Below are 22,345 nucleotides of genomic sequence, written 5' to 3' on the forward strand. Positions count from 1 at the left end.
GGACTAATAACACTGATGGGGAAACACTTGGTATTGGCTTCTCTTCCCAGTCTGACAGCACTGAATCTTACTCTTAAACCTAATTTTTAATTATTCTGCTTCTTTATGGGGATTTTGTGCTATGAACTTTGAGCCTTCAGTGAATTCTCTAATGAAATTAGATTGAAGGTCTAGAAGGAAGGAGTTCTAGTACTGCTACTGAGAGTCTCTTGCAGTTCAAACATGGAAGCTGCAGCAAAATGGTTAACCCTGGAACCTAAACTTACAACATGGGCTTCAGATTATCATATGACTCAAGCAGAGAAAGGGGAGAGACACAAATGGGTTTTTTCCATTGTTCTTACTAACTTTTTTGGTGTTAGCTTCAGTGTCAGAGAACGCAGAGCCTACACCTGAAGAACAAGACAAGTCACTTGACAAACCAAAACAGAAAAAGAATCGTTGTTTCATGTGCAGGAAGAAGGTTGGACTTACTGGTAAGAAATTCTCATTTCACTTTTCTTGGAGAGACGTGTTTATGCTTTGAACCGTTGAAAGGTTCCTTTAAAGGGGAAAACAGGGCATGGTCATGTTGATGTTGTTGATTTGAAAACTTGGCCAAAGGTGCTTTCAGCTTGGCTCTTACTAGATTTAGTCATTCATACATTATTTTGTTTTTCAGCTTCCCGTCTTTAAGTGAAATTCATAATTCCAAATACTTGCCTTCGGAAGTCTGCTTAGCTGAGGAGTTGGATGGTAGTTTGCTGCTGTTCACTAACCAACTTTGCAGTGGTTCAGTGCAAGGGCCTAGGAAAACTTCAGTTCTATGGGGTGAAGATTCATAAAGAGCAGGGGGTCTCTAGGAGTGTGTCTCGTGCTAGTGTGTTGTGTGGTAGGAAGGAATGGTCAAGTCAAATCTTACTGTAATTGCTTAAAAATGTGTTGTTTGTGATTCTTATGCTTTCTGCAGCACAGACTGTGGCTGATTGACACTGGTGACTGAGATTTATTGCTAGTGAGTGAACCCATTCAGGATTTAAAACAAACCAGTATAATGAAGAATGTTGAAATGTCTAAGTTAATATTTCTGTCCGCAGGGTTTGAGTGTCGGTGTGGAAACGTTTACTGTGGTATGCACCGTTATTCAGATGTACACAGTTGCTCTTACAATTACAAAGCTGATGCTGCTGAGAAAATCAGAAAAGAGAATCCTGTAGTTGTTGGGGAAAAGATCCAGAAGATCTGAACTGCTGCTTCTGCTGGAATACAAAATCCTCTGACCATCTGCAGATTAAATTGACTTGAGCTTTTTTCCTTAGTCATCAGGAATGTAGAGCAGTGTATCTTGCCTAGACCTTTTAATCATGCATGTCATCAGATGAATAGATTTTTTGTTTTTGTTTTTTTGTTTTGAAAATGACTGAACATTTATTTTCATTGCAGTTTTCTGTGGCTGAAGACTTAAGTAAACTTTACAAGTATTATCCTTTAAGATCATTTTAATTTTAGTTGAGTGCAGAGGGCTTTTATAACAAACATGGAGAAAATATTGGAGGGCTGTGCTTTTCCAGGATAAAACATGCATGCGTTAACTTTGCAGTTTATTTTCTTGTTGTATATAGCTTTTCTCTGCAGCACAATTTCCTTTTTTTGATAATGCCTTGTATGGCACAACTAGTTATCAGTAACTGAATGTATTTTAATCATTATGGCTGCTTCTGTTTTTTTTCCCATTAACGAGAGGTTATACATGTTGCATATTAGCTTGTTTGCACCCTCTACCTATTTATGTATGAATCATTTGTAATGAGAGTGTGTGCTGAGATTGTCTGCGTGGTTGTTTTTGGTTGTTTTTTTTTTTTAAATTGGTTTTTGTTTTTGTATGTGTGGGGGGAAGGCTGTATGCACTTCATTGACTGCAGGTTTTATTGGGATTACATCCATCAGTCTGTCTGTACACAAATATGAAGAATGATCTGAAGTACCTGTGCTGTATTTATGTTTATCCACGTCTTAACTTTGATTAAATAAAATTTAAAAAAATCGAAGCCCCTGTGGCTGTCACTGGCATCTGTAATTTGTATTTCTCTTGCTTTATTTTCATGGGGACCTTCCATTGGTGGTTCCTTTACTTACAGTGTATTTATTCACAGACACTGTGTATATCCCAATGCCAGCTAACTTCTGATTTTTATTTTTTTTACCTTTTCACCTGTAACTATCAGAGAGACTACCGCTTCCAGAAACATTCTACCTTGTGTGTTGATGCGTTCTGCCCAGGAGGTTCTCCGTGCTTCGTGTGCAGCATGCCACTCGTGCAGGAGTTGGGGGTCATTCATGACAATGTACTTAAGTTGAGGGCAGACCTACAGGTAAAACCCATGTGGCCAGTGACTAGGCTGTGGATCCACGCGTGTGATTCTGGTTCTAGGAAATACAGCTGTGAGGTGTGTGATCCAGTATCCGACAGAGCACTGCACCGTCTTCCTTGAAGTTATGTTAAGTGAGAGAATAATTCTCAGTGGACAGTTTCTCCACTGAGATGTCTGTACTTCTGAGGTTTGAAATCCGTAGGCTTCAGCATTGGACACTGCCACAACTGCCTGCTCCTTCACAGATCTGCAGGCTTGTAAGTGATCCCCGTTTGAGGGTAGGAGGATTTATTCTTTTATTGTCCTGTGAGGGTGCTCAGGAACTTTCTTTTAATTAAGACTGCCTGTCTTGTTGGAGCAGAGCTTGTGCCTCAACCAGCCAACCACCCTGATCATCCATATAACTTAAATGTTGAGTGGTTTATGTACTACCATGGTAACTTTAGCCAGTGCTGCTTATCACCAAACTTAACGGTACATTAAAGGAGAACTAATTCTTCTCCAGATGGTGCTGATCTGCAGTTGAAATTTCACTTGGTGACTTGCTGCTGCTTTCAAGCGTTTGTGAAATAAATGAGATTGCATGGCTTTATTTAAAATGTTAAATTTTTAATCAAAGCTGGCTACATGCTTTAAAATTCTGAATGCTCTTTAAAAGCTATGGCTGGCAATTAGTAGATAAAGCACTGCATTTAGCATATAAACACTGTGCAGCAGAAGGAGCTTTTTCTCTGGTAGCTGTGGAAAGTAATCTGCAAGACCCAGTAATAAATGAAGTATCTTGTGCTTGCAAAAATGGCTTAACCACAATCTATGAAGCGCATGGGTTTTATAGTAAAGGTGGGAATAAGTAACTGGCAAGTTTTGGTAATGGTCGGCCTTTTTATGAGTCAAAGATCCCTGTTTCCTCAGAGCATTTGCTGAACTTCCTCTTACGCAGCACAGAGCAGGGAAGGGCAGCGGCACCTTCTCTTTTATGGGGGTTTCTCAGTTTGCTTTCCTCTTTCTGCTACTTCCCTGTTCTCGAATCCTTCTCTTCTCAGTTTGACTCCTCCCTCTTCCCGATTTCTGGTCTTTCTCTTCCTTTTCCTGAAGGTGTCCTTTTTCTCTCCCTTGCGTGCCCTCCCCTCCAGTCTGCCTGTCACTGCTGCGCCAAGCGGGAGGAGACGCTGCATTTCACAGCGAGGGGGGAAACAAGTCATGCTGGTGTTTTCTGGTGTCTGACACTGAAAGAAGAAAAGGGACAAGAAAAGCAGCCGCCTTTGGAATTCACGTACTTCTGGCCCTCGGTGGTACGGTAGGAAACGTGACTGTGCCAAGAGGAGACTCGCCGCGCTACGCCGTGGCAGCACCGACAGTGACGCGGATCGGCATCCGGCAATTCTGCTTCCACGCGTGTTACTCAGAGCAGCCTAATAAACCTCCTTTGGCCTGGCTCGTGTGTATTTTTGAGTTAAGAATATTGAAAGAGTGTATGGTCCTGATTGTGAGCTTGTGTTTAGAAACCCACCTTTCCCTGGCACTTGAGAATTGTGTTGTCATCTTTGTTTGCTTTGGCATTGGCTCTGTGTTGTTACGGTGGTTGATCTTCTCAATCTGGGTAACTAGTGAAGCTCTATATTTTGTGTCATCAGCTTGAGGTTAGCAGATGAACATTTTAATTAATACCAGCACATTCACAGCACTGCACAACACTTGAGTAAATCTGTCTTCTCAAGATGCACAGTGTGTATTTGAAACGTGCTTTCAAGATGTTTATTTCATTTTTGGAATAAGCAGGTTATGCACTGGAGTCCTACAACCTTGGCATGAAACCTCTTTTAAAAAAAATAATTAAAAATGAATTAAAAACACTTCCAACGATCGGTGGAATGGAGTGGTACCTTAAGTACAGGAATTAGAGGAGATTTTACAGGAGTCCATGCTCAGGGCTGTATTATTTAAATATAGACCCTTCCTTTCAAAAAGCACCGTGTGAGCTTGTGTCCTCAGGAGTGCAGAGCTGTCACAGATGGGCTGTTGTCAATAGCATTGTGTCATCTTACACCCAATATCTGGCTCTACAGCTTGCTGCGTTTCTTCTAATGAGTCTTCTCTGCCAAAGAAAAAAATTTGAGTAAGAAATCAGTTCTTTGGCTTGGCAGTCACAAGCAACTAACCATTTTTATTGAAAAGGAGCGGTTGTTGCTATTCAGTTCTAATTTCATAGATATTCCCTCATTGGTTTCTGCTTTTTCTTGCATACGGGTGAATCTTCTCCTGCAGGTGGAGGGAAGCAGAAGGACCAGCCTCCCCTCCCACCTCTCCATGCCTGGTTGCAGACATACTCTGGTTGTAAGCTGCTGGAGCTACTTGGAGAAAAAGGAAGGACTCGCGTGTGGCATTACCCGAAACTGAAAAGCTCACAAAATGTGGTTTCAGGTGAGAGTTGAGCAATTCCACAGGGGATGCTGAGCTGCTGGAAGAACCACTGGGGTTGGGGTAGGTGGCATAATCATTCCACCATCCCTCTGGCACATCAGTGATGCCTCAGAAAGTAGCTGAGCGGGGGTACCACTGGTCTCGGAGCGGTCTGGTGTCAGAGGTGTCTGGTTGGGGCCCCTGCCCCGCGATGTACCCATTAAATCCCAGTGTGCGGAGCGGAGGAGTCTGTGCCTCACCTCGGCGGGAACAGCGACCAGCTGCTGACTCAGGCCGACCTCTGGCACCTGTTCCTGGCTGCTGGGTTGGGGGGGTGGGGAGTGGGATGGAGGCAGATCTGCCATTGGTTTGGGACGGAGGGTGGGATTTCGTGCTCCTGTGTGCTGGGTTACGACATCGGGAGACGATCGTCCTCCTGGGAAGGTGCGGAGCCGCCCAGGGGAGTGGTGGGGGCTCAGGACCGTCAGTGGGGGCTGCGGGGTGCTCGGCATGTCCTTCATCCGGGTGGACAAGGACTCAGATTTCCCACTCCAAAATCTCCCCTATGGGGTTTTCTCCACTACGGAGGAGGTGAGTAACAGCAGACTTTGAGCCAGGGCGTTGCAGTGGCTCAGAGGCTGGGAGTAAGCGAAGAAATTCCCGGCGACCTGGGAGCAGGGAAAACTGCCCTGGTTGGGATCGGGCACAGCCCGATCTTGCGGCAAAACTGTGGCTGCTGCATTGGCTTTTTTCTTAATGTGGTTATTCTGGTGGCAGCCTCTTTAAGGTGGCACAAAAGAAATTAAAAGTGTTGATACTTACAAGTACTTTGGCTAATACATACCCTCACTTGTGTGTGGTTTTGACTGTTTTTGTGAAATCATTAAATCTGCCTTTCGCTCTCTGAGTAGAGGCACGGTTTGCACTGACTTTTTTTTTTAAACTCAATCCCGCATTTTCTCTGTGACTGAGTGTAATCCCACTGTCACCCTTCAGAAGCCACATTAAATATTTATTTCACCTACCGTTAATTCTGCAGCATCCAGCCCCTCTAGCCCGAATGTCGCCACCTGCTCCGTTAAGATCCTGCTGTGGGCGAGCGAGTTCGGTGGCTGCAGAAGCATTGAACCAGGGCACGAAACGTGCTTTTCGTTTGTCTTTGCACCTGACCTGTTGTGTTTTATTTGGCGTACGTTTGTGCAACGATGCAGTGAAAGTGTAAAAGTGCATTAGGTTTGAAGCTGTGCCCAAAGGCTACGGATTGAGCCGGCTTCGGGCCTCATGTTTTATGATCATGTAAGAAAGCACAATTCAACCTTTCTTCCAAGGATATAGCTCCCAGTTCCCATGTTGGTGAGAACTGAGTGCAGCTAGGCTGAACCTCCCACCTCTGTGTACTGACACGACAGAGCCCCGGAGCTGTGCCCTCCTGGAGAAGGGAAAACTAGCCAAGAGCCACATCTCGGAAGGAAAAAGTGGAGGATTTATTTATCATTGCTCATGGAAACTTCATGATTATCTCTCGGTTTCTGCTGTCTCGGCTTATCCATGCAGGTTTTAAAAAGAAGAATTTGAACTGGAAGATTGTGTTTTCTGATCTGGTATTTTCCAAAGATAAAACCAAGACGGTTCATTTAATCTCATCCTAGATGTGTGCGTTGTTATCTAGCAAGTTTGGATTATTTTTCTGGCTTCTCCAGTAACTGTTCTCTGCAGAAAATATCTTCACTCAGGCCTTATGAAAAGGCAGGCAAGGACTTACGGAAATTATTTAGGGAAATAATGTTCTAAGAGTGGCCCAATGATTTAATGATTTCACGCTAAAGCAGTTGATGTCATTCCTGACTGTCCCAGTTACAAATTAACCTGACATGACCTTTAGAGTTTTCTGCAGGAATGTTTGCTGAATAAATACGTATTATCACGTTTGGAATCTTGTTTAGAAATTAAAGGTTAAAAAATAAGTTTAATAGCGTGGAATGTCATGGATGGCTGTTCCCTTTTGGTAAGCTCGTTTTCATAACGACTGTGACTAGTTTGTCTTTATTTGCCTAAAGACACAAATGATTGAAATTTGTCTTTGAACGCAGCAGCACTTTTACAACCCCCCGTACAGCTGCGGCAGAGCCACAGCGGGATCATCCGTGCCGCTCCCCCGCCGTCGCCGCCAGCTCCGCACGCGCTTGGCGCTGGCCCCGCGAGTGCCGTGGCGGGTGAACGGGCTCTTTGTGCCTTAGGTTGCATCTGCCCGGCGAATGCAGCCACGGCCTCCCGTAGATGTGGGAAGCTGTTCCTGTAGCCAGGATCTAGACTGGGGTTTGCGTGGAAGCTGGGGGCTCCTCGCATGGCGTGAGGATGGGTTGCGTAGGGCAGCCTCATTCGACATGCTACGGAAATAACGTGGCTGAGCGAGATGGTCGGCGTTCCCAGTATCATCCGGAGTGCCCTTCATCTTCTGGGGAGGAACGGTGGTGCAGAAACACCTATTTCTCTCTCCAGTTACATGATTAGAGGGATGAGATCATTCCTGCTCGTAGCGTGTCTGTGCTTCAGTTCCCTGCCCGTAGGAGGAGGAATAACATTTTCCTGCTTCACAGTGTATGTATTTCGGATGTATGGGCTTATTCTGAAATGCTTGTCAATAGCGAGGAGTGGGAGAATACTTCTGGGGGAAAGGGAGCAGGGAAAGAAACCTCTACTTGTTGTCCTGTCCTTTCCCCAAAAGATGGGGATGAAGAGAAGGCTCTCTCCTACCCCTCAAAGTCTGTGGGAAGTCTGTGATGATGCTCTGCCTCTAGGTCATAGCATTTTTGAGCAGCCAGTCTCATCCACAAGCTTTTAGTGGGCAATTGCTGTGGTGTCAGACCCTCGTCCCTGATGGGTTAAACCCTCTGTGATCACGGTCTTCCCCCATGCTCTCTGTGGAGGATTTTTGGACACAAGCACAAACTCTCCTTCTCCTCTCCTTCCCTCTCTCTACTGTGCAGCCCAGGCACAGGCTCGGGGTAGCAATTGGAGACCAGATTTTGGATCTCAGCGTCATTAAACATCTGTTCACTGGACCAGCTCTTGCCAAACATCAGCATGTCTTTGACCAGGTATTTATCATAGCATCTGTTGTTCTAATTTTCACACGCATTTTAGAAATATCTGTAAGTTTTTAGGGTCTTTTGGTGAGGTCACAAACACAAACTGGAAATGTGTTGTCAGGCGGGCTCTGCTAACAGGGAAAACTCATCACACCTGTGATAGCAAGGAGAGCAGAGGCACTGGGGGTCCGAAGGACATTTTTTCTGCAAGTTTCATCAGACTTTGGCAATGCAGGGATCTGACATGAAGCCTAAACATTGCTTCAATTCTGCTTGTGCCTGCAATGCTTCATGGCAAGGAATTGGAGGGGATTTTAATGATGGGGCAGGGCTGCCTTAAGGGTAAAGGGAAATACAAGTGACCTCAGGCAGTTGAGATATCAAAGGTGCTGAGGCTTGAAGCAGTGCCTTAGGATGGGCACGTTGTGAACACGCCTGTGGCGGGAGGACGGGAGCACGGGCAGGTGTGAACATGGAGGACAGAGCCACCATCATGTAACCCTGGCTCACGGGCGTTCCGCCCCGGGGTGAAAGTGCAGAACATCTTCCATGCAGGAAAATGCAAAGCACAAACTTTAAGCAAAAATATGGTTTTTTTTTCATCTGCTCCCCCAACTCTCTGTGTCGCCCATCAGCCTACCCTGAACGCCTTCATGGGGCTGGGCCGGGCGGCGTGGACAGAGGCCAGAGCTTTTCTGCAGAAGCTGCTGTCAGCCGGCGAGCCAGCCCTGCGGGACGACGCGGAGCTGCGGAGAAGGTGTGGTGACCTCTCAGCTGTGCCCTGTGTCACCTGGATCACTCGGTGATCCGGGGCACCAAAATCAAAGGTCTGAATGTGGCCACCTGCTGCCTACATGGGAATTACCTGGGGTTTGGGCATACTGAGAGCTTCCCTCAGCTATGTCTCTGATTAATCCTTTAACTGCCCATGGATCGGGGTGTCACCCTCTGCTCTGGGCCATGCCCAGACCTGCCACCCCTCTGCCAAGGGCCGAGCGGCGCCAGGCTGGCTCTCTGGCCACATCCCCACCTCCACAGCCTGCGATGAAAATGTGTCTGCAAGGGTCTCCACTCCACTCTCCCACCTCCCCCAGCACTGCCCTGCCTGTCCCGCCTGGAGCATCCTTTAGTGTGGGGAGACCCCTCCAATTGCTCCTTTCAGAAATAGAAACTTTACTAAAACCAACCCTGTTGGCACAAATTGGCTTCAGATACAGGGCGGCGCACCAGTGTAGGGGCGGGAGGGGAGGGCTGTGCTGTGCTCCAGCCTGTGCTGATGGAAAACCTGCGTGTCCATCAGTCACGCACCTTCTTCTTTGCCCGGAGTGATGCTTTAAACGCTGTGACCACCTGCCCCGGCAGCAAGCAGGAGCTGTTCCTCCCTGTCCTGCTGCGGTGATTTAGGCAAACGTGTGCAGGAGAGGGGTTGAACCGCTGCTTGACCCAGGGACCTTCCCTGAGCCGGCTGGGCAGCCCGAATCAGGTATCCTGAGAGCCATGTCTCATAAAATCACCGTTTTCACGCAGCAGAGGCAGTGGTGACCAGCTCAGACGTGTCCATGGGCATTGGGCGTTTCTCTATGCCCTTTGGGAAACCAGCTGACTCGCAGCAAGTGTGCCTCCCTTCCCACTCGCACCCCGACGGATGCTCCTGTCCGTCCTAATCATCCCAGTAACAGCAGCTTGTGCAGTCGTCTTAGATTTTCTGCAATTTGTTTTTGCTGCAAGGCTTTGCAAAATAAATTAAGGAAGGAGCTAGGAGAGAGAGTCAGTCCCTTACATGCTTATAAACCACTTAAGGGTGAGAGCTGCAAGCTTTCTGAGAGCTGAAGTCATCATTTTTCATTTCAGAGCGTTTGTACCTCAGGCTTCTGCGATGATGCACCTGCCAGCCCACATCGGTGAGTCTCCTGCAGCTGAGGGCTGCTCGGTGCTGCCCTTTGCTCCTACCTGGAGAAGCTGCTTTATTTCCAGCTTGCTCAGGCAGAGAGATCACAGCTGTGACAGGGAACGGGTTTTGCAGGAGCTAGAAGTAGATTGTTGTACGTAATGAAAGGTAGGTGCTGTCTGTGGCACAAGAATAAAACCCTGGGGAAGCTCAATAGCAGCCAGAAAATTCCTGGATGCAATTTTCGCTAAATCAGGGTTGTCTGGTGCCACATAACTCTTGTCATCAGATTGGCATCACCAAAGGCCTTTGTGACTACAACTAGGGGAGAAACACTTGTTCAGTTTCCAACATTTTCCCCATTTGCCATCAGAAAATAATTCAGACCTTCCCAAGTCTGCAAGGCAGATACTCCGGCATGGCCTCATGAACAAGCATGAGTCTCCACGCCCAGACTATTGCTCTGCATGCCAAACCTTACCTCCACTGCCACGGGGCCGTGGACAGTTTTGGAGTTAGTGTGTCCATACAGATATATAAACATTTTCCTGTTTTTAAGAGAAATGTATATTTGTACCGAAACTAACTTGATCAAAATCACTCAAGGGATGTGACCTTCACAGGAGCAGGGATGTGAACTGGCCTGTTTCCCAGCCAAGCCCTGTTCCCATGGGGCTTTTGGCTCCCAGGGGCCACAGCTCTGGTTTGGGACAAAATCTAGCCTGGCCCAAAGGTGTGATACCTCCCTGAAAATAGTTTTGGGTTGAGTATGTCTCATCAAAAAACCTGTTGTCTCCTAGCACTCATGAGTGCTATGAATGACAGTGGTGCCCTGGCAGGATGATGCTGGCTGCATCATGCAGCTACAAGTTATTTGGGTTTGTAGTGATAAGATGAGGGGCAATGGGTTTAAGCTGAAAGAGAGGAGATGTAGATTAGATCTAAGAAAGAAAATTTTTTACAATGAGGGTGGTGAGGCACTGGAGCAGGTTGCTGAGAGGAGTTGTGGATGCCCCATCCCTGGAGGTGTCCAAGGCCAGGCTGGGTGAGGCTTTGAGCAACCTGGTGTAGTGGAAGGTGTCCCTGTCCGTGGCAGGGGGCTTGGAACTAGATGATCTTTGAGGTCCCTTCCAACCCAAACCATTCCAGCGCGGTGGACGCGCTGTGCCGGGGCTGCCGGCAGGGGGCAGCAGAGCCCGCGGTACCGGCCGCGCCGCCGCCCGGGCAGCGCCGGCGGGAGCGGCGGGGCCAGGGTGGGCTCCGCGCCCTTGCGCTCTTATCCCCCCTTCTCTGCCAGAGGCTTCGAAAAAAAATAAAAGCCCGTTTCGCACGCGAAATTTCCGGGCGAATGTTAACCGCCGCCTTTGCGCTGTTAATTGCATCCCCGCGCTGATACTGAACGTCGCTCCGTGCCCCCGCGCAGCGCTCTCGCGGTCTCCTCTTCTGCCCTTCTCCTCGCCAGCAGCGTGCGATGTGCTTTAGCCCCAGCGGGTGAGGGGCTTTCCTGCCGCTGATCCCGATTTTATGGGTTTGTTTTCTCGCAGGAGATTACACTGACTTCTATTCTTCGCGCCAACATGCCACAAACGTTGGGATCATGTTTAGGGGGAAGGAGAACGCTTTGATGCCTAACTGGTGGGTAGTTCAGGTTTTTCTGTGGTGTGGCATTATTTTGCACGCTCATCTGTACGTATATGTGATTCTTTTAAAAGATTCGAGTAGTCTTTCAGGAAAATACTGATTTCAGTTCATAGCAGATGAGGATCTGTACTGTTAAGAATTCGATACCAGATCCAAAAAACACATTTCGCCAGCCTTAGCCGAGGCTGCACTGTGTTTTGTTGCATCAGCTGCACCAATTACGCTGCAGCCCTCTGTTCAAAACAGATTTGCCTAAGAAATTGTTTTTTGCTGAGTGATGAGAAAGCAGGGTTTAAGCTCCAAGGAATTAAGTGCAGAAGTGCATTGACTGCTACATGGCTTTGGATTAGAGTTCGCTCACGTCTCTATATCAGAGCAAGTAGGGTGCCAATGTCCGTGCCCATCTGTGCATAGCTCTCTCCTCGTCCCTTGCACCCCCATGGTGCTTCCACCCCAAAAAGCTGCTCGGATGGTGATTGCACAGCTAACCCACGCTCTCTGATGCTATTTCACAAGGCTGCACTTACCCGTCGGTTATCACGGCCGGGCATCGTCCGTTGTGGTGTCTGGGACGCCCATCCAGAGACCTGTGGGGCAAATGAGACCTGACAATGGTGAGTCTGTGGTAGGCTTTTCATGTGGCTTCTTATTTTTTTTTATTTTCTGTTTTTCCTCCACATCATAGAGTAGTGGAGGGGAAGGGTCTGGTACACCTTGTTTAAAACCCAGCCTGGGGTCACGGCACGAGAAAGCTGTGAGTTAAGTCCATCTTGTGTTTGCATGCCAGGCAGCAGCAGCTGCTCTGGTTCCTCTGGCTGTTACGTTTATTTCCCTACCTGCCTCCCTGTCGTAAAATACTCTTTCTTCTACCCACAGATAAACCTCCAGTGTTTGGTGCTTGTAAGCGTCTGGATATTGAGTTAGAAATGGTAAGATGGGGCTTTTTTCCCCTTATTACTCAAAAAACGTGTAAATAGAAACAGGGAAGAAAAGGTAGGTTTAGCTTCTGCTAAAATGAAGGTCTCCTAAGGTCCATTCCCATGTTTCCCTCTGAGCAAACTGTGCAGCAGGCAATAAAGATTTCTCTGGAGGAAACCTTCCCTTCTGATGAATTGCAGGGCGCGTTAGCTCCTTGAGTGGTTTGCTAACACCACTTTCAGGCTGGAAGCAGCTTGTCTGGCCAAATCTGAGCCCCAGTACAGCAGTCTGGAAGAACGTAGACATAATTCTTTTTATTGGATGCCGATAAACTGGTTAGGAGTTACCTCGGTGCTGCAGCCAGGATCTTTTAATGGGTGCTGGGGATTTTGGAAGCACAGGTTGTCTGCACCTTCAGTCTAGGGCAGGCGAAGCCGTTGAGCTCTTGGGAGGGCAATTCAAAGTCCTCATCCTTCTAGCTGGAAAGATGAAACCTGTGCTGTGGGTCTTGTAACAAAGCATCCTTGGAAGATGCATCTTCTCATTGCTTAGTGTGGTTCAGAAGGGGAGAGTTTTATAGGATTGTTGATTGTGATTTATATGATTGTTGATTGTGACTTATATGATTTATTTAATTGTATTGATTTATTCCCCATGTCTCCCCTTTAAAAAAAAGTGGAAGTAGTCTAATATTAGGGAAAATGGTACTTAAAAATGAACAGAAAGCCTCCAGTGCTGTATGCGTTCAGATGAGCGCTGTAAAGCGGGAGGCAGTCCCATAAAGTGGGGAACACGAAGCGCTGCCGTACCTCTGCTTTGCAGCCTGAGTTTTACCACTGGCTGCTGCAAGAGCAGCTTTAGACTGATGAAGGCTTTGGAAGAAAAAACTTCCATATCATTGGCAGAAAGAGACAACTGAGATTCCCTGTAGATTTCTCTGCCAAGTGCTCGGGCTGTACATTTCCTAAGGGAGCAAGTGCAGGGAACCATGATCTCTTTTACTTAGTAGCCACACTTCTCCACCTGCCTCCTCTTCCCCACTGTCATGACAGGCTCCAGCCGCGTTCAGCATCCCCTTGGATGACTTTAAACGCTTTCCTGTTTGCTGTCTGCAGCAAACAGAGTCCCTTTAGTGGGCAAACCTGTTCTGCATCGGGACCGTTTTGGCTCCTGTGTTTTGACAACGTCATGCCCTTACTTAATGCCTGTCTCTTAGCAACACAGTGCTCTTAAGTACTTCAAGCCTGCTAGCTTCATGGAGGGGAAGAAAGAGAGAGTAGGCCGTGAGTTTTGTCTAATTGTGTATGGGAAATGAGGCAAAAATCCCATCCTGCCCAGCCTCTGTTGCTTGTGTGTGTAAAGATTTTTAGCTTCAAAAACTTCCTCAATCAACGTTTCGCTTTTCAATTGCAGGCCTTCTTTGTAGGTCCTGGAAACAAGTATGGGGAACCGATTCCGATCAGCAGAGCCCAGGAGCACATCTTTGGGATGGTCCTTATGAATGACTGGAGCGGTAATTGGTGCTGCGGGAGTCTGCCTGGAGAGGGGGTTACTGCGTCACCAGAGACCTCAGATAGTGATAAATCATATATTTTAATAGTAGAATAGTGATCATTGATACCACTGAGTACAGTTGAAAGGGATGAAAATGAAACGCTGCCTGCATTTCTCAGGCTCTATCTCAATCCGTCTGCGATCAATCAGTAGAACCAGAAATTGCTGCCTAATGAAGATTTATTTACTTATGAAAGAGCTAATATCAGTCTACTTTCTTCAGGGCAGGGGTGGAGCTGCCCTAAGGATGGTGATTCCAGCAGAGGATTGATCTCAGTGTCAGGAGTAGGAAAAGGGTTTGGCAATCACAAATCCCTCAGTCTCTGCATAGATTTAACTAGTTGAAATTTGCCCTATGATTGGCATGGACCGTTAACTGGGCATAAAAGCTTAAACTAAACTGGAGAGAAAAATACTGGTTATATGGGGATGGCCTGACTTGTTTTAATTATTGCTGATTTTTCTTCCTAATTAGCTTGTCTAAGAAAATTGGTTTGAGAGTCTGAAAGGGATGGATTTAAATCAGGATTTGGGTACAATGGCTAGAAAAGGGTGGTGATAACATTTCCAGTCCATGTTACTCTTTCACAGGCGTGATGGCTGTGCAATTCCCAGGACATGTTTAACAGTGCTGCTTTGAATGTTCTCTTCCTAGCCCGTGACATCCAGAAATGGGAATACGTTCCTCTGGGTCCCTTCCTGAGCAAGAGCTTTGGCACAACCATCTCTCCTTGGGTGGTCACCATGGAAGCTCTCATGCCATTCGTGTTACCAAACCCTGTCCAGGTTAGTGAGAGAAGGGTTGAAACAAAGCAAAAGCAGTGCTAGAAAAATCTCAGCTGCACTGGTAGGTCCCATCACTGAAATCGCTGAGCTGTACCACTGCCAAGCACTTTCTTCATCAGAGTTTGTAAGTGTGATCCTGCTTCCAAACATAGGAAAACACCCTGGGCCCTCTGAGTTCAAATGCTGATTGATGTCACTGGTGCTGGCACATGGAGCCCAGAGCTGTCATCCTGCTCCCTCGAGCGGGGCAGAAAAATCGTCTCCTTCAAAAGATCTGGAAAATAAACCAATCAGAGTTTCTTGCTAGCGTTTGGTAGCACTTAGCATCCAGCAAGAGAGAGTGGACTCAAGCCAAAATGCTTTGTTCAAGCATTTCCAGTCGTCTGCGTTACGTAGAGTTTTAGTTAAAATGGGAAAAGATAATGAAGAGTCTTGCAGTGAACTCACTGTCTTCTCTGTGCAGGCACAGAGCAAAGGTGTGCTGGCACTGTGTTTGTTTAGGATTAACAGCCACAGAGGGCTTTAGGATCCCATGTGCAAAAAAGAGAATCGGATTGTCTGGATATCACATCTGCTCAGAAGGATCTTTAAAAGTGTGTGCACGAGAGCAAGAAAGCAATAATCTGAGCAGTAGCAACAGTGAAGTAAATGGGGTGTGCAGCACGGTCTGGTTCGGCAAAAAGTCACTGGGATGGCTCGTGGAATTTTTCCGTTCTGTTTGTTTAGACTGTGGTGCCTTTCGTATGCTTTTAGGATCCCAAGCCGCTGCCCTACCTTCAGGATAAAGAACCCTACACTTTCGACATCAAGCTCTTTGTTGCTATTAAAGGTACAGTAACGCTGAGTGGGGTGGAAAGTGGAAAGTGCCGATTAGGGAATGTAGAACCACCATGTATTTCAGACAATTTTCTCTTGGCTCTGTGGTCCTCCTTTTCTATCTTTGCCCAGAGTGTCAAAGCTCTTCATGCTCCCCGTTGGCCGTGCAACAATGTGTCAAGGGTGGAATGCCGCCCAGATGATCACCCTATGATGAGGAGGTCTGCCTGCATGGGCAGATGTAAGCAGGGCATGGAAAGAGCAGGTGTATGTGAGATTCAGATGTTAACCCAGCTCAGGCCCCCAGCTGGTGGCCCTGCTGACCAGTAGGTCCAGGTGTTGCTCCTTTGGTAGAGCAGAGAGGAAACGGGCACCTTGATACTACCCCAGCACCATCCACACACTTGTTCTCTGTGAAATGCTGGAATAGAAAATGTTATTACTTGTTTCCTGCAGGGGATTACAATGATGAAAGAAGTCTCCATCCATCTGTAAAATCAAAAGACTCCAACATCATTCATCCAACACAAACAAATTGCTTCCCTGTTTCTTGTTTTTTATTTTCCACAGGAGAAGGGATGAGTACGCCAACCACTATATGCAGATCCAATTTCAAGGTAAGACTCCAGTATCTTTGGTTTGTTTGAAATCTTGCTGATGCCATCAGCTCCAGCCTTAGGCAATTTCAAACGCTGACTTTTGCATTAGCTGAAGATCAGACCCTGTGCGTGTGTGCGGAAGAGATGGAGGGAGAAGAGTGGAGGGTGCTGATATAGTCCATCCCTTGCGAGATGGAAGCACCTGAATGCCGGAGCCCTGAAGAAGGGGGCAGCTCTTTCCGCTGCTCGGCTTAGCGTGCTCAGGGCGTTGCAAGTTGTAAGCGGTGGGAGCGGAGGACGCGCAGGCAAAGGGAATCGAGGTGCAATACGGCTTTGCAGTTGCAGCGTGGTGGCTCTGCCTCCACGGGATGATTGAAGGCAGGAGGTGTATGTACCAGCTGCAGGATTTCTCAATTTTATACTCACATTTGGTTCTTTGCATGGTAATTACCTTAATCAGTAAATCAGTAGTCAGCAAATCAGTAATAAGGAGATTTTTCTATAAAGCCATTAAAATACTAGACTTGATCATGGGTCGGCAGTGCTGGCCTTAAAGAAGAAGAAGAAGAGGAGAAATGGCATCCAGCTGAAAAAAGAGAGATTTTAAGGGACTAGATTGCATGTGAGAGTACATGCTTTATATACATATAGCAGCTCCTGGCCATCATTTAGAAAGCAATCAGCTTTGTCAGAGAGCAATTGTCTCTACTGAGAATGCAGCATGAAGTAACTGTGGAGGTTGCTTTTAGGCTGCTGAAGGTTCCTGATTAAATAAGGAAACTTTTCTTTAGGGACAATCATGCCAGCATCATCCCAGTAATGCAATACGTTCTGCATAGCCTAATTGCATGGCACAGAGGTTTGTCCTTCAGTGCTTTAGCTTCCTCTTCCTCCTTCCTCCAGCACATGTACTGGACCATGAAACAGCAGCTGGCTCATCATTCCATCAATGGGTGCAACCTCAGACCTGGAGATCTCCTGGCCTCCGGCACAATCAGTGGACCCGTGAGTGTTTAAATAATGACAGTCACTGAGAACTGGCCAGCAATCCAAAACGGACTGAGCGGGGCTTTGAGTCTGAGTCCTGTTTGACTTGAGCAGCCATGGAAGTATCTGCAGTTCTTTCCCAGGCACTTTGGGCTGATGCTTTCATAGCCCCGAAATCACACTGAGAAGTGGTGGGGTTTTTGTTGTTAGTGGGTTTTGGTTTTTCATCTCTCCTGTACTCCTTTCCTTAAGAACTATTTTACTACAGATGCCAATTAATTTCTGTGCAGAAGCATCCACATGGCCCACTTAATGTAAAAAGGTGCATGGGTATAACTTGTAATTTCTCTAATACTACATGTTTGGAGCTAACTTCACAAGCTATTATTCCCCTTGAACTGCCATATGGACAGTTGTTGCAATATATGGGTAACTCGCACTTTCAGAAACATTAAATATAAATCCTGTTTATGCTTTCTGAAAGACAGCCTTTGGCAAGTCGTTTCCAAGTTGGGATAACTATACTTCCATTTCAAGCATTTCTGAAACACTTTTTGCTTTCTTCAAACTATTGTACTGTGGATGGACATTAAAGGCTTACAAATATTCACCAGCTTTGCTCTTCTGAAGAGCAAAGTGTAAATAAAAATCCAAAACGTGACTACGTGAAAGCTCTGGATTTGTAGAAGTGCCCTCGATTTGTTTCCATTCTTGCTGTAGCAGACCCAAACTACTTTCACAGGGTTTAGAACTACGTTAAACACACCAGATAACGGCTGTAAGCATGACTGTATAGCAAGCAGTTGAAATGCAAAGGCAGGAAAACAAGGCAATGTATCAGTGAATTAAATCAACAGCAAAACTCTGTTCTACAGAGTGAACGTTCTTGTGTGTCTCCTTCCAGCAGCAAGTAGCTTAACAGCAGGACAGATACTAAAAAGTTGTTTATTTGTTTATGAACTCTTGCTGCAGGAGCCAGAGAGCTTCGGCTCCATGCTGGAGCTGTCCTGGAACGGAACAAAAGAAATCCCTCTTGGCAGTGGACAGTCTCGTAAATTCCTGCAGGATGGAGACGAAATCATTTTGACAGGTAATGGCTGAACAACTGCTCTTACACCGCACCAAGGACATGTTTCCGTAGATTGATGGCAGCAGTGCAGGCTCCTGGCAGGGAGGTGGGCTGTTCTGTACGTACTTGCCATGCAAGCACAGTTGTTTCCATCCTACCTGTCAGGAGGCAAAAGCAGGGAGATAGAAATTCCCCTGCAATAGATGCTTTCTGGATCAGGTTATTTGCTTTGCTGAGTACTTCACAATCTTCCTGTGACTGTGCAGGAGGGCAAAGGGGTTGCTGGAGGTGGGTTTGCCTCTGTGGGTGAAAATACCCTGGGGCTAGAAGCAGTTGATGGATTGTTGCCACCACGGTCCAAGTTTGCACGTGGAGAGGAGCTTGGCAAGTGCTCAAGAAAGTTATTTTGCAAATGGTATTTAATTTGTAACATGGGCTATTCAATGAGGTGTGTTGCAAATCAAATATATGGGAAACAGCATGAAGCCTCCTAGAACAGCTGATCAGCTCCCCTCTGAAAAGGGCTGTGCTTGAGAGCTGTTTCATGCTGGGCCATGGTTTTAATTTTCACCTTGATAGACTAGGGATTTTATGAATTTAAATCTACCGTGGTGATTTGTGATCTAAGTCCCACTTGTACTTCTTTTTAATCCAAAGACTAGAGTGAAACAAATCTATTTTTTCCTTTCCTCTCACCTTGTCAATCCCCTTAAGGCTTTGAGGTGGCCAATATTTGGCAAGAACAGCCATAGGAAACTTTTGATTCAAGCCTGCATATGTCTTTGCTACATCGCCTCCTGACTTTTTAGAGAATATCTTGTGGGACATTGTGCATCATCAGATGAGACCCAGACAGTGCCACACCTGACTCTGAGCAACTCCATCGTGCTGATGCCATCAGAGACAGTCTGCACAGAGAACAAAATGGCTCAAGCGGTGACAAAACACTGACACATGTGACTTAGGGCAGAGAAAACGGGAGTGACTAGTGCCTTTGCATGGCCCGAAGGACATGATGATGTGAAGCTCATATGTGTTCACATACCTGTGCCTGCTTAATCCAACCAGGATTTGGAGGATTTTTGCCAAAAGAGTCTAAAATTTCTTTTTTTTTTTTTTTTTGAAAGCTTTTTAACAAAATGCAAGAACTTTTCTTTCATGAAAGAAAAAAAAAAAGGAAGTATTCCAGTCTCCCAGTGATGGGTCTATAAGCGGTTTTGGCAGTGCTGTAGCCAGAGCCCCAGTGCCTTCTGTCTGGCAGCCTGTGAAAATCATGTTTCAGCTTTGAAAATCATGTTTCTGTGAGGTGCTGCCAGTTTTGCAGAGGAAGATTCTGAGGCAACTGGAGACTGAGATGTGGGGGAGAGAGCCACAGATGATGAAACTGAGGACTCCTCGATACCACTGACATCCTTCAGCCTCTCAACAACCCAGCTACCACTCATGCTGCAATTTGTAGGGTTCTGACGTGGCTCTCCATCGACTCTCTGTACGTTCAGTGCAGAGAGACATTCCTGCAGCAGTTCAGAGTACCACGTTGCCCTACAGAAGTACAGGTCTCTCTCCAGTAACTATGCCAGGAGCCCTAAGTTAGGGTACAGTTCAGGATTATGAATGTCCCTTTGGAGTTGCGTGCTGACATCCTTATTGGCAATGAGCACCTCGCAGTTTGTTTGCTGCTGGCCACCTAGACAGCACCCATGTTGTTCTTCATGCCCAGAACAAGCTGCTGCCACTTAAATAAATATTTTAAATCCTGAATCTTTTACCTTTAAAGATGGCATGATGGCATTGTTGTTAACCTGGATGAAGGCACCATAGACCCAGTGGGACAGCCTTACGCTAATCGTTCTGCTGGGCTGTTTTAAACTAGCAACGGTCTGTGATCGTAGTGATCAGGGCATCGCGCCGTTTATGAGAGCCAGGTGCTGCTGGAGCTGTCTGCTGGGGCAGTTGGGATTCTGCTCCTATTCAGTGATGTACAGCAGGTCCAGTGCCTTAAGGCACCCTTGGGGCAGGGCTGCTGCTATCGTGTCCTCTCCCGAGGCTGTGCCACTAGCTCTTGCCAAGTCCCCAACCCGTCATTTCTACTCTCCCATTTCAACTTTGTGTTCTCACTCCCCCTGCGGGAGCTATTTCAGAGCCCTAACACAGAAAATGAGATAAATATATTTTTCGGAAGAAGCGCGTCTCGGGGAGGGGGCGTTGCGAGGGAAGGTTTGCTGATGGGGAGCTGCAGCCAGCTGCAGAAATCTGTCCGTAGCTCCTTGGCACTGTGCTCAGGCCGGTGCTGCTGGCAGCACAGAGCTTGCTTTGTTAAATGCTTGGTACTGCTGCTCCTTGGTGCTGCTCTAAATCGTAGCTGACAGCGGGGATAACTAAACTGGACTGAAATATTAAGCTGGCGCTCAAAGGAAAGCTGGCGATGAAACCTAATGAGACAAATGGAAACTGAGCTGGGCCTTAAAGCAAGTGTCTTGCCCAAGTATTGCTTGTGAATGAGGATTACCCAGCAGATACTGGGATGGGGTCTGTGGGTGTGCTGTTACGCAAGCGCTTGTAGACACTGCTGTCCTTGGACAAGCTTCATTTCAGCTTGGCTGGGTGAGCTGCGCTGTGGGTTAGAGCTGGCAGGGTCTGTCCTTGTGCTGCAGGAACTTTGGCTGCCCGGCAGCATGAGCCCACCCAAACCTTCCTTGTTGGAGGTTTCCACTGGTCTGTACTAGGGGTGGGAATTAGAGTCTGCTCTGTTCAGCTCCCTCTTGGCTTCTTGAAGGCAGCTGTTTTTTATCACATGCAGAGAGGATGATACATTCCATTATTTTAGGGAAATCCATCTCTTACTCTGGAATCAGTCCTTAAAATACAGCATATGCCACTTGTGTCCTTTCTTTGATCAGCTGTTGTTAGCAGAGAGCTACAGCAGGTCTCCTCAGCTGTTTGGTCCCAGAATAGTCTTCCCAGATGGGCCAGGAGCCCCTGGCTGTGTCCCCTCCCCTCCTTCGTCTGCAGCTTTGCTCACGGATGGTGTTTCCAGAGCAGCTCGGCTGGCCCGTGGCAGCAAGAGACGCTGCGGCATCTCTCTCCTAATGTCATCTCTCCCATCACGCAGGAGTAGGGAGAGATTGAATTGTCCTGTAGCTGGAGATGTTGTCACAGGCCGGTAACTTCAGCAGCAGTCAGCAGACCTTCAACGTCTGTTTATATAACAGAGGATAAATGAATGTTTTGAGTCAGACGCTGAGTTTCTCATGGAACCAAACTCCCTGATTTTAGCGAACGAAACAGATTCTGCGAGGGCAGGTCCTGCTGTTTGGGGGGGTTAATGATCATCTTTCTGGCTATAAGCAGATGTCCCCAGAGCAGTTCTAATGCTGCAGAAAGAATCCAGATTTACTTCATTAATTGCAAGGCTGGGCCAGGCAGTGAATCAGCTTGCTGGTTAGATTGATGATGCTGCAGGTTGGGTTTGAAAACAGAAATATCGCACATCTTGTTTGTGCTTTGATCATGTTCACTGAACTTGCATATTGCTGCGTTTAATGTTTTGTGCTGCTTTTTTCTTTTTTAATATTTCTGGGCTACTTGAACTTCCAGGTGTTCTTTCTTTTTTTTAACCCCTCATTGCATTTTTGAAATGTTTCCACTTGGTTTTGGTCTCTTTATGCCTTTATTCACTTTTATTCCCGGTAAAACCCTGCTGTCCTTACGGAACAAGCTATCTGTTTTTTTTTCTGGCCCTAGGTTACTGCCAGGGCAACGGCTTCCGCGTGGGATTCGGCCAGTGCTCAGGAAAAATCCTTCCAGCCCTGTCGGATCCATGATGACTGGAGTAATGGAACATCCGAGGAGGATGATCTTTCTCCCTGCCTCTAACAGTCACGCTACTTTATTCGGATTTACTATTTTTATAAGAGTGATTGGAATCTTACTATTTTTAATTATCAATAAATACCTTAAAGATGAGTGTGGCTCTCTGGTGCAATAAGAAAAGGATTTCAATGCTGGCTTAAAATTCCTGGAGTAAGAATAAGATGATTAAAATGGAAAGTGAGATTCTTAACTCTTCTACTGTATTAACAGTTCTAATACAGGAGCAGACGGTTTGACCCTGTTCCTCCTGCCCTTACACAAGCAGAGGCAACTCCCCGTGCTCCAGAAGAAGGTCAACGCCAGCCCTAAGCTGGGAGTCTGTGTGGGGGCACCCCTCAAAAGAGCATGGAGATACCTCGTGCATCTCGCCCTGG

General features: G+C 46.8%; 2 protein-coding genes across 5 annotated transcripts in view; both read left to right on the forward strand.

Annotated features, from left to right (window-relative positions):
- The window catches only part of ZFAND6 (zinc finger AN1-type containing 6), a 38,019-nt gene extending 35,992 nt beyond the window's left edge, over window positions 1-2,027 (forward strand). For all 4 annotated transcript variants that reach the window (XM_086620640.1, XM_086620639.1, XM_009978634.2 and 1 more), the window contains 2 exons: window positions 363-476; window positions 1,077-2,027. In XM_086620640.1, coding sequence (XP_086476766.1) covers window positions 363-476; window positions 1,077-1,225 — 263 coding nt within the window. In that variant the 3' untranslated portion in view covers window positions 1,226-2,027. The remainder of the gene's footprint in view (window positions 1-362; window positions 477-1,076) is intronic.
- A 3,234-nt stretch (window positions 2,028-5,261) lies between these two features.
- Window positions 5,262-21,969, forward strand: FAH (fumarylacetoacetate hydrolase). Its single transcript, XM_086620484.1, has 14 exons — window positions 5,262-5,342; window positions 7,739-7,849; window positions 8,476-8,597; window positions 9,692-9,741; window positions 11,273-11,363; window positions 11,886-11,983; window positions 12,246-12,298; window positions 13,701-13,800; window positions 14,497-14,627; window positions 15,381-15,456; window positions 16,014-16,060; window positions 16,946-17,047; window positions 18,002-18,119; window positions 21,843-21,969. Exons 1-14 carry the CDS (start codon window positions 5,262-5,264, stop codon window positions 21,920-21,922), a joined length of 1,260 nt encoding a protein of 419 aa, XP_086476610.1. The 3' UTR covers window positions 21,923-21,969.
- The last annotated feature ends 376 nt before the right edge of the window (window positions 21,970-22,345 follow it).

This window comes from Tauraco erythrolophus, chromosome 14, assembly GCF_009769465.1.
Source record: "Tauraco erythrolophus isolate bTauEry1 chromosome 14, bTauEry1.pri, whole genome shotgun sequence".
Lineage (NCBI taxonomy): Eukaryota > Metazoa > Chordata > Aves > Musophagiformes > Musophagidae > Tauraco > Tauraco erythrolophus.

What these genes read in the sequence shown, in the direction of transcription:
- FAH (XM_086620484.1), top strand. Translation starts at nt 5,262, where the DNA reads ATGTCCTTCATCCGGGTGGACAAGGACTCAGATTTCCCACTCCAAAAT. An exon ending in GACGCGGAGCTGCGGAGAAG is followed by an intron (nt 8,598 to 9,691) that starts GTGTGGTGACCT and finishes TTTTCATTTCAG; the next exon opens with AGCGTTTGTACCTCAGGCTT. An exon ending in CCGGCACAATCAGTGGACCC is followed by an intron (nt 17,048 to 18,001) that starts GTGAGTGTTTAA and finishes CTCTTGCTGCAG; the next exon opens with GAGCCAGAGAGCTTCGGCTC.